The sequence below is a fragment of the Equus caballus genome, chromosome 10, assembly GCF_041296265.1.
Source record: "Equus caballus isolate H_3958 breed thoroughbred chromosome 10, TB-T2T, whole genome shotgun sequence".
Classification (NCBI taxonomy): Eukaryota; Metazoa; Chordata; class Mammalia; order Perissodactyla; family Equidae; genus Equus; species Equus caballus.
Genome location: NC_091693.1, coordinates 73,941,240 through 73,957,034, shown reverse-complemented (window position 1 = coordinate 73,957,034; position 15,795 = coordinate 73,941,240). Strand labels below are relative to the sequence as shown.

Sequence of the window (15,795 nt, the reverse complement as noted above, 5' to 3'; positions counted from 1 at the left end):
AACATGATGTAATCTACACAGATATTGAAATATAATGATGTACACCTGATATTTATATACTATTATAAACCAATGTTACCTCAATAAAAATAAATAGCTTTGAAAACAAGTCTGCACACTTGAGGTGCAAAGAAATTTGTAACATTTCGTTGTATGGCTTTCAGCAGCTTTATTAGTGCCGTAGTTTGCAGGAGCAATGGCTGTTTCCTGGTGCCGAAGGCTAGGAACAGTTCTAGTCTACATCGGGGTCAGTAAACTAACAAATCTGGCAGCTGCCTGGTTTTGCCAATAAAGTTTTCTTAGAAGACAGTCATGTCCATGGCAGAGTTGAGTAGTTGTGACAGAGATTGTGTGGCCTGCAAAGCCTGAAATATTTACAATCTGGTGTCTAGACTAGATATTTTATATATATAAAATCTGGTCTCTAATCTAGAACACTGCTGACCCTTATGAATACAGACACATGAGCAAATATAGGTATAGATATGGAAATATCGTATGTGATAATGTGATAATGACTCATTTTATAATTTTACTGTGGGATGACTTACAAATAATAAATCTGAATATTAGATATGATTTCTCTATAAATAGAATACATTTCTGGGGCCCGCCCGGTGGCGCAGCGGTTAAGTGCACACATTCCGCTTCTCGGCGGCCCGGGGTTTGCCGGTTTGGATCCTGGGTGAGGACATGGCACCGCTTGGCAAACGCCATGCTGTGGTAGGCGTCCCACATATAAAGTAGAGGAAGATGGGCATGGATGTTAGCTCAGGGCCAGTCATCCTCAGCAAAAAGAGGAGGATTGGCAGTAGTTAGCTCAGGGCTAATCTTCCTCAAAAAACGTAAATAAAATTAAAAAAAAGAATACATTTCTTAGCAAATTTTCAACCTTTGATGTGAGTCCCATTCTTCCATTCCCCATGACACTGTATATAGTTGCTATGGCATTGAACTGGTTTTCTAATCTCCATGTTCCCTTGAGATGTTCCCTAAGCAACCCATCAGTTCAATCAAAGAACGAATCAAAACAGTGGCTTGCTATTGTGGGATCTAAATTTTTTTACTTTTCAGCCAGTTTCATCAACTTGAGATGTAAAGAGTCCACATCAACCAAAATCTTTTTTGCTTATGTGAAAATTCCTAAATAACGTTCAGCCTAGGAAACGGAAGCTTAACCTGTAGTATTTCTTGTAGAAATACGTCTTTCATTGAACAAATAATTGCCAGGCACTGTAGTCACCAGAGATCCAGCAGAGAAGGAGACATGTGTGGCTCTCATCATCCAGAGCTTAGTACTTACTTCTTACATAAAGCCAGTCCTTTCATTTAAAGGTAGGACTGGTTAGTACACAAAGGAAATGCCAATACACCAATACGGTCCTCTGCTGCTGAGCCCTCCACAGAGCAACGGGAAACAGCTACACACACCTGCACAGACGCGCCTGGTTCCGCATAGCATCAAGAAGGAACTGGATGTGAAACTGGTAACCAAAATCTGCATTCAAGTTAAATTGAGTTACATCGCTGAATTTGAGGCCCCACAGAAGGGTTTACAACATATTTATATAAAAAATAAAACCACATTCCGAAATATACTTAAATGAGAAAGAAACTAGGCATGTGACTAAGTTAGTGCTTAGCAATATAATGAGTGAAGAGTTTTAGTTACATAAAACTAATGAGGTAAACAAACACAAAGAAGCACTTTAATTTTTTTCCATATTTGTCATTTATAACCAAGACTAAATCATATAGAACCTTCTAATCAATGTCTGGTTGCAATTTTGTCCATTTTTCAATGACAGAGATTTGTGCTTAGATTTCCTTTTTATTTGATGGGATTGCGAGCTTTATGTATTTTGCAACTAAAAATAATCTTATTGTTTTACGATTACAAAAGTAACAAACATTATTATAGTGTTTCAGTAATATAGAATTTACGCAATACCTAAAGGGGTGAAGAACATGAAATTCAAGCACTCACAATTCTACTATCCTTAATAATGGCATTATTTACTGTGTTCACTGTGCCGGACACTGCGGTAAGAGACCTATGTGCACTATTTCATTTCTATACAGGAACCCCTGACGCTTCACCTTATACAGTGTCCACTAGTCCACTATTATGAGCCCCCTTTTGTGGATGGGAAAACTAAGGTTGAGAGAAGTTAAGTAACTTTGCACAGGCTGTGTAACTGGTAGCATCAGGGGTTCCCGTATAGAATTTAGGGGGTCTGTAAACCCGGACAAGAAACCTAGACTTTGATTTTCATTGACATCTAACCAATATTTAGCATTTCTTCATTATAAATGTAAGCAAGGGGCTACACGAGTATTAGTAGCACCTTAGACTTTTTCGCCAACAGAAATCTGATGTATTTTCATATCACATTACAATTGCCGCAGGTCTCTCCAAATACTGCTTACACTCATCACTGCTTTGAAACGACAGTAGTTATTAGATGTGCTTCTAGACCTTGTGATTTGTATGTTACTATATCATCACATTTAAAAATATTTTGATAACTTTATTTTAGTACAATCAGCCTGCTTTGTAACGCTATGTCTTTTATTTTAGACATTTAAAAACACTGTGGAAGGGATCTCCAGGCTTCACCAGACAGCCAAAGGGACCCATGACACAAAAATGTTAGGGACCCCTTGGTAGGGAGTGAGCTGAAATTCACACCCAGGCGGTCTGACTCCGGAGCCTGGGCTCAGACTCGCCGGAACTCTCCGTTCTGCCTGCCCTTGGACTCGCGTCCACATTTGGGTGACTACACTTTCAGAGCTCCCTCCAATCTGGAGAGAACTGATTAAGGGGTGATTAGGCAAACAGAGAAAAGTCAAGTAAACATTCTCAGGAACAGAAACTCTTCCCGCTTCCTCACATTCTCAAGGAGGCAGGGGGGCATTGGGGCTTGCCATTATCTGGGCGCTGAGGTGAACTCGGGGATCAGTTCAAGGACATCAAGGAATTGTACCCATGGGAGTGGGACGCTTCATAGACCAAGGTGACCTACAAGGGTAAAGAAATCTGAGATATTATTCCCAAACAAAAAGAACCCAGAGATATGATGCTTGTGGGCTCTTTTTGGGGGAAAAAACCCACCATCAAATTCTTCAATAATAAAATCCACTCACTCAAAAGATTGAAAAGGACTGGGGACAGTACTCAAGTTTTAAAAACAAAAAAACCCCCAATATCTATAAAGTCCTGAGAAAAGGAAAATGTACCCTAGGAAGGTTATCTTTTGAATACAAATATAAGAAATGTTTTCAAGGAAGCAAAGACTTGGGAAATACAACCCCTATGAACACTTCCTGACAGACCCACCCCTAGCCCAATAGCACATTTGCAGTGAGTATAACGTCTTCTCTTCTTCAAGGCTGGAAAATATTGTCTATAAATGGACAAATTGCACTGTGGACAGCCTGGACAGCTGTACATAGCAGCCCTGCTTCTGGACAATACCAATAGGGATGAAATTCAGCTAATTAAGAGATAAGTCAAAATAAGGAATTCAGAAGAGCCTGTATTTCAGAGACTGGTGGTATAGCAAATGTAGTAAGTATGGAAATATAGCTTAAAAACCATAGGGAGTATATTGGTAGAAATTAACTATAAAAATAATTGACAACATAAATATGGTACAATAGAAGTCAGGAAATGAGGAAGGAACAGTATTAATTATTTTTCAAAGAAAAGAGTAAAGACTCTCAAAACTTTAAATATAGAGTTGAAAAAAAGTCTTCCAGAGTGGCCCAGTGGCGCAGTGGTTAAATGCACACATTCCGCTTCAGTGACCCGGGGTTCATCAGTTTGGATCCTGGGTGCAGACATGGCACTGCATGGCAAGCCATGCTGTGGTAGGTGTCCCACATATAAAGTAGAGGAAGATGAGCACGGATGTTAGCTCAGGGCCAGTCTTCCTCAGCAAAAAGAGGAGGATTTGCAGCAGATGTTAGCTCAGGGCTAATCTTCCTCAAAAAAAAAAAAAAAAGAAAAACAAAGTCTTCCATCCCTGGTAGTCCCAGAGCCATGTGGAGTGGTGGCTGTGCTTTAGCCTTTAATGTCTGACCCAATCTTTGTTCTTTATCTTAGCAAACTGATGCTCTGATTTCTATGAGCTTGAGTCATTAATATTTTGGTCCACGGGAGATGGCTCCATATAGGTCTGTTGACAAAATTAGGTGTCTGAGTGCATAAGTGCGCCAGACTGTGCACCCCGGTGACAAACACATCCCATTCATTCTCCTGGCAGACAACTAGCTGGATTTTCCTGGCTACAGTACAGTCCAACCACAAGCCTTTCCATGTGAAACTTCTGCAACACCTCTAGCTCATTCCATTCTTCCTTACAGCTTGTCCTGATGATGTGAGTTCCAAATATCTGTTTGTGACATGGAGTTTATGAATAGATCCATGAAGAAGGAGCTTGGACTTCTGGCTATTACTCCAGACCTGTCTCATAATTTACCCCCAACTTCTCTAATCCTTCCAATATTTCTGGTAAACGGAAATTGCTAATGTGGATAGAAATTGGCTATTTGTTCACTAAACCCATTTTCTTTTCTTCCTGCACAAACAGCTTGACTACATCTCCCAGACTCCCTTGCAATTAGGTGTGACCACGTGACTGAGTTCCAGTCAATAAAAGGGGGAGGAGATTATGTACATCACTCTAGACATGGCCATAAAGGCCTCCAGGCTGTCTCACAGACAGCCCTGCAGAGGACTCCAGGGGCCTGGCCCAGGGGCTGGCCAACTTTTTCTTAAAGGTCTAGATAGTAAGCATTTTAGGCTTGTGGGCCACACAGTCTCTGTCATAATACTCAACTCTCTTGTTGCAGTACAAAAGCAGCCATGGATAATACATAAAGAAACGAACATGGCTACAGACTTCCAGTTACAAAATAAATAAGTCATGGGGAGGTAATGTACAGCATAGATGATACAGTCAATAATATTGTAGTGACTTTGTACGGTTACCAGACGCTGCGGCGATCATTTCGTAATGTATGTAAACGTTGAATTGCGATGTTGTACGCATAAAACGAATATAATACTGTATGTCAACAACATGTCAATAGAAAAAGAAAGAAAGAAAGAAAGAAAGAAAGAAAGAAAGCATGGCTGTGCTGCAATAAAACTATATTTACAAAAACAAGGGACTGGCTCGCAGGTCACAGTTTGTTGACCCCTGCCCTAGAGGATGGCAGGGTCACCAGATGGAAGGAGGGTGAGTTCTGAAATGTCTGCATGGGAAGCACTCCTTCCTACATCTAGAAGCTAGCAACACTTACCCTAACTAATTCAGCACGATGGAAACCTCAAAAGAGGCTGGCGTTTCCATGCAGGGGGAAACCACGTTCAAACACTCATTGCTCGATCATCTTGGTATTTCATGTGAAATGCTTTTTGGGTCCAGTGATGCCAGAATCCCCAATTCTCTACTCACCAGTGAGTTTAAAGAATAGGAAAAGAGTCATCAAAGCGAAGTATTAATTTTAAAATCTCCCATTTATAATTATATTCAGGCACTACGAGCTTAAAATTCATAAGCTTTTCAGATGCCATTCTTACAAAAAGAAATATAACAGGTTCCTTGCGAGGGTATTTTTATAAATAAGATGAACAGTATTACTTTTATGCTCATCGGCTGCCACAGGTCGCGGCTGCCTGCCCTGGCTCTTCCAGTGCAATTCCGTAACTGAAATTGTTCACTGTCACAGGGGATCAACAGGGTTGCCCGGTTCCAGATTCTAATCCATGGCTAATGAAAGATTCCACTCTTAACGCAATCTCTGCAAACTCCCTGGCACTGCTGCTCAGATGTTAAGGATGCTTGAGATTGCTGGTCTATTCAAGTTTCAGTGGTTTGAATCTCCTCCTTTGTATTAATCCTCCTGATGATTTTTGGTGTTCTTGTCATCTTTATTTATAAACAAAGATTTAAGCACCAAAACAGCGCCTGGCGCATAGCAGGCGTAGAATAAATAAATATTCACTGAATGAAGTTGTTTTAAATTCAGTGCATAATCATATATTATTAAATTAGCCCCACGTCCAGAGTTATTACATTTTTCTTGCCAAATCTCTTGTAACAACAACAACAACAACAAAACCAAGAAGAGAAACTGACACAAGTGGGATGTAATTTTTAGTGGCTGACAGGGCGGGTCAGGGTGGTTCATGGACTCGACACCTGTCCTCATAGGATGTAACCTGGATTGCTAGCATAGACAGTGGACAATAGAAGAAACTTCTCTGATCATTTGTCAAAAATAACTCACAGGAACTATAAAAAATCTATCTGATATAAAGATGAGACTAAAACATGTAAAATGTTTTCTAATGAACGCATACAGAGGAAATTCTAAAACCTTCGCAGGAATCACGTTACCCAGAATAGCTGAAGTAGCCTTCTTGAACAAATGATTTTGAAATCTCTCCCTCCCTTTTTTTAGTAGCGACTATCTGGATGACAAAAACATTTTCCTGATGTAAGAGTATAAGTTTTATGGAGCCCTCACTTTCCTAAAATATTACTCCTATTTCATATTACTTCTATTTCATATTTGAAATAGGATCCTATTTGAAATAGGATCGCCTGTGGTCTCAAGCTGTTCAGGGTGGAGAACCATATAAGCCGATGGCCTCAGGGAAGTGTAAAGAGAAGTTGGAGAGAACTTACAGTGTTCATTTTTTCTCTATTGATTTCTAGTTTATTTTGGTAAAGCTACAAAAGTAATCTCTTCTTATAAAATTACTCTCAATTTTAACTATTATCACGATTTTAACTATTACCACAGTTTTCTGGTAATATTAAGCCTTGAAAAGGTAACAGACACATGTATGAAGTAAGTCATTTTCTACTTTGAATGTCAGGCAAAAGGGAATATTCTGCGTATTCAACATTGGCTGCTATTTTCCTGAAGAATGTTCAGCACACGATGGCATACAGTGAAATAATTTATTGGTATTTTATTTTAACAACACTTGAATGCTTTGAATTCATGACTACGACCTAAAAATTCTATTGTAAGCAATGAAGGAATCAAGGAATTCCGTTGAAAATGGCTGATAGAATATTTTCTAAATTTTTATGCATGAGACCCCAGTTTTGCCTTTTCAAACAAGGAATAAGAGAAAACTTCCGCGAAATTGTTAAAAGCTACACCTAGCTACAAAATCTTAAAATAAGATTAGTATTCTAAAAATAGAATGAGATAGACATTACTCATCCTGAACCACATATTTAATCAGAGAAATGCATCATTACTGGTCATCACTTAGAAATTATCTGATCCTTGCAGAAACTCCATAAGGCAAGTCTCATCACCTTGAAGTTGAGAGAGAAGAAGTCACTGGTGTAAAGTATTTAAAGAGTAAACCGAAGCCACAATTTAAACCTAGGCTCCGTTGACCTCACAGTCCATGCTCTTTTTGCCACACTATACTGCCGAATTCCCACTTCACACAGCAGACAGGGAAGGAAGCCTGCACAATCATTTCCTCCCCACATGACTTAGTGTTTTGTTTATTAAAGTCACATATTAGCAGGTGACCAGAACTACTTTAAAAATCAGTTGGGAAATTCAACAGAGCACAGTGTCTCTAGGTGGAGAATGTGTCTTCATTGCCCAGATGCAGCTTCTAAAGAGCAGATCCCCACGTCCCAGCTGGCCAGGCTTGGAGACAATGCACTCTTAATTGTCCTGGTGTAATTATTAACAGTTCTCCTGTGGTAGGTAGAATAATGGCCCTCTGAAGATCTTCACATCCTAACCCCAGAACTTGTGAATCTGCCATCTTACATAGTCAAAGGGACTTCACAGATGTGATTAAGGATTTTGAGATGGGAAGATTATCCTGGATTATCTGGGGGGCTCAATCTATTCTCATGAGTCCATATAAGAGGAAAGCAGGAATGGGCGAGTCAGATTTGAAGATGCTACACTGCTGGCTTTGAAGATAGAGGAAGGGGCATCGAGCCAGGGAATGCAGGCAGCCTCCAGAAGGTGGAAAGGGCAAGGAACCGGATTCTTCCCAGAGACTCCATAAGTCACACCCTTCTCCTAATGCTTGATTTTAGCTCAGTGAGATTTCTGACCTCCACAAAAGGAAGATAATCAATTTGTGGTGTTTTAAGCCACTAAGTCTGTGGTAATTTGTTGCAGCAGCCAAAGGAAACTAACACCCTTTCAATTTCAAAAGTGTCCCTGTTTGTACAATAAACATTAAGGGATGGAGTTCATAACTGACTAAGCTCTGACCTTAAAAAGCCAACACACCATCAAATTGAAAAGCTTCCACGTAAATCTCTTCCTGGGTTTGGTTTTGGGGGTCTCTGAGGCCCAGTAAAGCTCATTTCCTGTACTTTCCATGGATTGTTATAGATTTACCGTTCTGGATTCAATAATGTTGTTGGGTAATAAAAACCAGAAATCTATAACCACCTCTCAAAAGTCTTGTAAAATTAGAATTTCCAAGAGCACTATACTATACAGATATTCTAATTCAGAATTAGGTCATTTGCTTCCCTGGGATGTGGGGTTTATTGCCCAGTCAGCACGGCAGTCAGCATAAGAGGGAGAGAAGCTGCAGACAGTGGACTGATAGGTGGGGAAGGGAATGGATTTTTTCCAAGGGTAGAAAGTGAGAAAAAAACAAATAATCAATGTTGGGCAGGAGAGCTTCACTTAATCATGTAGTTCTGCCTGGGTAAGCAACGTCTGCGAGCACAAAGCCCACCCCTCTCAACGTGCAGATATTTATAACCAGACCAGAAGGTTGTTTGGAGTGACGACATCATGACTAAGTGAAAGAATAAACTATAACTGCAGACTGTAGTAAAACCAAATGAGATCTCAGAGGTCACTGGTCAATCCTCAGTACTGAAGTGGGAGACCCCTCCACATTATCCCTCACATTCTTGTCCAGCTTCCTTCAGTGTTGGGAACTCCCAAGATAGCCTATTGCACTTTCAGATGACGAATAGTTAGCAAGGTTTCTTTACATTTAGCTCTAATCTTATAGCCTTCACCCTTTGGTCCTAGTTCCACCTGCTTGCAGCATCAAGAAAGTCTGAACTAGTGGATCTCAACCCTGGTTGCACACTGGGATCATCTGGAGAGCCTTTAAAAATCTAATGCCCAGGCTGCATGGTAGACCATTTAAATCAGAATCAGGGAGAGTGGGACCATTAGGGTTTTAAAAACTCTTCAGGTGATTCCAAGGTGCAGCCAAGGTTGAGGGTTATTGCCTTAACCTCTCTTCCTCAGTACACTCTTTACATAGTTAAAGATGTCCTCACTTGAATGGAATCTTCTCTTCCCCAGGCTGTGACTTTCAACCATCACCTTAGAGCGACAATGAGAGCAACTAGTAGTCATTGCCAGCAGCCCTGGAGAGAGGCAGTGCTGGGAACCACGGGGGGAAGACTTGGTGGCCCAAAGGCCGTGGTGGGAACGACTTGGTTCCTTTCATATTTTTAACAGTATAACCAAATAGATAAATTGGACTTCATCAAAATTAAAAAACTTTTGTGTTTCAAAAGACACTAGCAAGAAAATGAAAAGACAACTACAAAGTGGAAGAAAATATTTGTGAATCATATATCTGATAAGGGTCCAGTATCCAGAATATATAAAGAACTATTACAGCTCAATAATAAAAAGACTACCCAAATAAAAAATGAGGAGAGGATTTAAATAGACATTTCTCCAAAGAAGAGATATAAAAATAGAACAACCTTCTTTTCCCACTCCCCCAAATACACATACACACACACACACACACACACACAAACACCCACACAAGACATCATTTTTGAATTTTGCAAAATTTGCCAAGATTTTTGCATTGACCATAAATTGCTTGATAAAAGCACCTCCAATAAGTGTTCTTTAAAAATAAATTTTCTGAGGTGGCCTGTCTGGCTGTGGTGGAAAAGCTGCAGACCACTCAGACTGCCCTTCTCCTTGGCTCTGGAGAGCTTCTCATGTGGCAAGGCCAGGGCCAATTTCAGAGGCAGGCAAGCAAGACCCTGGGAAAAAACCCTCTGGATTTCCCAAATAATGGGTATTTGGCTGCAAATTCAAGCATTGCCAGGAAGATTCTTTTAAAAATTATTTCAAGCAAAGGAAAGTTTTTATTTTTAGATTCACATTGAGTCTTTAGCTTATTTCTTTGCAGATATTAAATACTATTATTGATAAAACAAAGAACAACACAAGGCAGTGTTTATTCAAGAACTAAGTGGTGTTGTGTCAACTGTAAACATAATAAGAGTGAGGGGAGAGGAGAAATAGAGCATGTGTCTATGTCCTAATATTAACTGCCATACTATTAACAGGGATTTGCAAATTGTCTCTTTGCAAGGGTCCTGATTGATCAATAGAACTCTCAAATTCTATTAAAGATTTTGGTTTCAAAATAGAAACGAAACAAACCAATCATGAGATTTATTTAAAAATTAATTCTTTAAAAACTTTGTAACATTGAATGTGAGCAAAGATTTAGTACAAGCTAATTCCCCAAACTACTTATATTAGTTGAATTCAAAAAGAGACACCATTTGAATTTAATAATTAAGTATTGTTAAATCAGTGGTTGTCAATATTTAGCAATGTGTGGAGACAGTTTTGATTGTCACTACTAAGGGGATGCTACTGGCATTGAGTGGGCCAAGGTCAGAGATGCTACCAAAAATCCTGTAAAGAACAGAACAGGCTTCCTCTCCGTAACTAAGAATCATCTGGTCTAAAATGTCAACAATGGCGTAGTTGAGAAACCCTACATTAAATAAATTAAAAATAACCTTGTAGATTAGTGATTCTCAGCTTTGGCCGTGTATTAGAATATGTGACGAGTCACCTGAAGAGCTTTTCAGAAGCCCCACTCCTGACTAATACAAGGATCAAATTCTCTGAGGTGGGACCTGGGCATGGCTACGTTTTATATTCTCTCCAGGCGATTGTAATGCATAGCCAGACTTGAGAACCACTCATTCAGACTCACAGTTAGATATTAAATGACATGGATATATATACATGTTAAGTTTAAATAAAGCATGTAACAAAACAGTATGTACAGTATGTATTTTCTGACTTTCTCACAATGAACGTTTTTCTTTGTAATAAAAGACAATAGACTACTCTGGAAAACAGTTTGGTATTTCTTATAAAACTAAACATGCCACCACCACATGCCCAGCAACTGTTCTTGAGGCGTTTATCTCAGAGAAATGAAAACTCTGTTCACACATGAACCTGTACATGAATGTTCACAGCAGCTTTATTTATAATAGCCAAAAATAGAAACAACCGAGATGCCCTTCACTAAGTGAATGGTTAAATAATCTGTGGTACATCCATGCCACAGAATAGTGCTCAGCAATAAAAAAGAATGAGCTGCTGATAGACAAAACGATCTAGATGAATCTTCAGAGAATTATGCTGAGTGAAAAAAGTCAATCCCAAAAGGTTACTTACTGTGTAATTCCGTTTACATACCATTCTTGAAGTGACAAAGTTAGAGAAATGGAGAAAAAATTAGTGGTTTCTAGGGTTTAAGGGGGTAGGTGAGGGGCAAGTAGATGTGACTATAAAAGGCAACAGGAGCAGCCCTCGTGTAGATGGAATGCTCTGTATGTTGACAGCATTCTTGTTAATAGCCTGATACTGTGCTACAGTTTTGAAAGATGTTACCAATGGGAGAAACTAGGTAAAGGGTAAATGGGATCTCTCTGCGTTATTTCTTAAAATTGCATGTGAATCTACAATTATCTCCAAAGTTTAATTTAGAAGAGGACAATAGGAATCAATTTTAACTAGAGAAAGTACCTACAGTGTTGAACCAATTGTTGCCTTAAGGAAATCTATCTGTTAAATAGTAACAAAATATATGTGTATAGTGAAAAACATTGTTTTAAGAAACAAAAAACCTCCATCATACCACCAAATTGGTGAACAAAGGAATTTCATTTTCAGATAAGACACTTCCCTTCTGACTGGGCAGGATGGAAGGTCACTACATGGTTTCCTCTTTGGCAAAGTTACTTATCACAGTAGTAACATACAAAGGATGGGAGAAGTAGATGGATTGTGGAGAATCAGAATTTACCTGGTTCATCAGCCTTCTTAGTTCCTGAGGCTTGTTAATGTGGAGAGCCCCAGGGCTAAGCAAGAGTCGGACGAAGCATGTGTGACAGACTCAAATAGGAATGAGCACTGATCAAGTACCCCTCTCCGGTATTTGTTCTCAAATTCAGAGAACATTAGCCTCACAGGGGAGCCGGTTAATAACACAGACTCCCCCAGTCACATCCTCAGATACTGCTTCTGTGGCTCAGGGGTGTGGCCTACAAATCTGCATTTTTAGCCAGCACCCCTGGTGAAAGCAGACTTTTAGCAACACTGCTATAAAGGATGCTGAGAGCTGGAGTGGCTCTGGACCACCCAAGACATGACCAGGGTCCTCAATCAAAACAATAGGTTTCAGTCATCCATCCTTAGGGGAGATTAAAGGGATTAAAGAGGGTTCAGGAGTTTATAAAGACAATTACAGGAATAATTGCTGAGAACTGAACTCATGCTGAGGAATGAACTAGATGTGGATGCTTAGCTGCAGAGGAGAGAAGAAAACTAGTGGTCGCTGTACTGATGAGATCATGGCTAGGGGGTCCCCAGGGCTCTGGAAAATAATTGGGTGTATTTGGAGGGGGATTCTGAGGGAAGCCGCTCCTGCCAACACCGTGGTGGTCAGTAATTGGGGAACATGCTGTGACTTTACTTTTTACCCTTATAAGGACAAGGGTGCGCCCAGGAAACAAAGATTGCATTATGCAGACAGAAAAAAAAATTATAAACAATATATCAAGATTGTCTAGTCCTAGACAGTGTCTTTAAACTATCATTTTGCCACCACTCTGGGCCCATGGCTCCATATAAAATAGAACTCAGCACTTTATCCCTGTCTGCTGCCATGGCCACTTTCTCCACCTCTCACCTTCCAGGCCTGCTTCTAGCCCGCCCAGATGCCCTTCTCAGTCTGTTTCTTGGCTATGACTTTGGCTTCTCTCTGGAATATTTCTGACTATTCACTTCAGCTGCTTTGCCTCTGGTCCCTCAAGTACACACTCTTTCCAGCTCAGCTTTTCTCTGGGAATTTCCAAGCTGAGATTGACCTGGTTGAAGATGCTCTTTCCACGCCACACCCGAGGGCTGGTGATGTTGACTGTAATGCTGCTGAAGCGCTTGGCTAGACACCGCTAGAGTACCCTCTCTTTTCTTCTGCCTCCTCTTCTTTTATCTTCCTAGTTTGGTCTTATCTCTTTGGACATTCCATACTATCCTTTTTCACACTGGTCATAGTCCCACTGACCCTTATCTTACAGGACTAGTTAAGGAATGGCAAGCAGGTCTCTTCTCACATACCAATTCTAATCAATTATTAATGGCCACAGTGAGTCTAGTGTATAAAAAAGAGCATCTGACCTCAGTGTGCCAGAACCAATTAGTCATGCCTGCCTCGGCTTAGGAAGTGGGTAGAGCCTTGCGTTTTTGAAGAGACTGCCATCTTTGGACAGGAGAGTTTCCTCTTCAGGGCTAACACACTAATTGCAAATGCTTCAAAACATCTCTTTGCATTCCTTTACCCAAACTCCAATCTTTTAGTAAAGAAACTATTTCTAATGCATTAGCATCTCCCATTCACATTTGCTGCGAAAATATCTGCAAAGCAGCCACTGCAAGGACTGTATCTTTTCTCCAATGAAAGTAGACTCTGCTAGAACCTTTGGCAGAATCCATTTTGCAGTTATAATTGGGGAATTGTACAAATCTTCCTAGCTTTAGGCTGGACCAAGAGTAGCTTCAGGGTTGAATGATGTCAGAAAAACTGTCCCCCATTATTGAAAGCCCTTTCCTCGATGGCTATTTATCTTTCACTATCACAAGTCTGTAGTTACTGGTCCCTTAGGACAGAATGTTGCCTCTGTCTCATAGTGGAAATGTGAACACCCAGATCCTGGGGGTTTGCGCCCAGAGGTGCATCCCTACTTCCCTAAACAAAATCAGGGCTTTGCACAGCAGGGTCTGTGTTAGTCCTTGCCAAGTACAGCTTTACAAAGAGTGCTGACGCAACCTACCTTGTAGTGGAAGAGAAACAATCCACAGAACAGGCTGTACAAATCTGCTGTGAGCAGGGAGAGGTTGACTGAAGTGGCACTGGTTTTCTTGATGACGACGGGCATGAAGCTGTAGAGACCAAACATGCAGGCGCTAAAGCCAACGTAGAGCAGTCCTGGGGGGAGAGGAAAGAGAGGCGATGTCACAGCCTCCTCCAGAGACTCTGGTACCCACGGCGGGCGAGGGAAGTGGATGGTGCACACTGTGCATCACTCGCAGGGGGAGTTTTCCTTTCACTCTCTTAACTGATGTCTATTATGGGGTAATACATGGCTAAAACATAAAATACTAAGTAAAACTTTGCCTGTGGGAAGTGAACTTTCTGCTTCTCACCACGTATCTCCTCTTTTGCTTCTTCTGGGAGGGAGTGCCTCTTAGCGGCTACAGTCAGAATATGGGGTCAAAGCTTCTGAATTCTATTTCCAATTGTGCTGTAATTAACTTCTACTATTCATGTCTTTTAAGACTTTTTTCACCTCTTTTTTATTTACAAAATAGGAACAAAACCCCTTGGTACCATGTATTGTTTACAATGATGAATAACTACATAGTCCTTAAAACGGCAGGGCTTACATGTCAAAGAGAAGTGGACTAAGTCAGAATTGGGATCCTAACTGTGTGACCTTGGGCAGACTACTGCATTGCTCTGAGCACAAGATGATCTGTCAATGTCTCCCACATCTGTGAATCCTGCTCAGCCCTACCCACAACAGACACAGTCTTACTCCTCCATCACCTTTCCCAGCATACCGTGGGCCCTTACATGTAGGTTCTGCTGTTTTGTAAATAAATAGTTAGGTGAATGCTTTGTAGACCATCAAAGAAATAAGTTTTGTGAAACAGAAATATTTTTTTTTAATTAAAATGCTATATGGTCAGTCTCTCATCCTCTAAAATTCTTACTCGCTCTCTGATTATAACTAGGTACACAATTGTTAATACTAATTCCATAAGTACACAATCTTGTTGGGTCTCAAGCAAGAATTTATGGATAAATCTAGAGTTTGGTTTGTCTTTTCCCAGATGTTGATACAACACACTTTGGAAAAATAATGTTCATTTCTCTACCTTAAAAGAATAATGTATAGAATAGGCACAAGTAATACACTCCAGTGGATCTTTGGGCTTTATAATATAATAAAGGAAACCAATCTTTCCAAAGCAATTCTTAATTGTGTGTCTGGGGTAGGCCGTGGGCCGACTGCTTCCTCTGAATCCTGTGAATTTTGGATTTGGTTGGTACTGGACATCCAGTCCCTTTGACTATGAAGACCAGAGAGTTTCCCAAAGAGAAGTCTGGCTTTCCCATACAAAAAGTACTCAAGGGCATAAATCATCATTCTATAAATTTCTTGTCCTAAGTGTAAGAAAAGCCACATCAAATCTACACAAAAACTTTTGAACACTAAGCAAGCAAACCCAGTACAACAGCCCCCTCTAGTGTGGTGGAAGCGCCCCAAGAGGAAAACGGAATAACCGCCTTCATAGTTTGGTAAAGTACAAGGCCTCTTGTGGATATTCTGTCACAGTAACGTCAGATGGCTTTTGACTCTCCATCAGAAGTTCTAATTACCTAAAAATGGTCAATTTTCCTAT

The 15,795-nt window shown here is 40.3% G+C and overlaps 1 protein-coding gene across 1 annotated transcript in view; it reads right to left on the bottom strand.

Moving 5' to 3' along the window:
• Positions 1-15,795, bottom strand: part of SLC35F1 (solute carrier family 35 member F1) — a 374,430-nt gene that overhangs the window by 18,125 nt on the left and 340,510 nt on the right. The window contains exon 7 of the mRNA XM_023650977.2: positions 14,160-14,314. Coding sequence (XP_023506745.1) covers positions 14,160-14,314 — 155 coding nt within the window. The remainder of the gene's footprint in view (positions 1-14,159; positions 14,315-15,795) is intronic.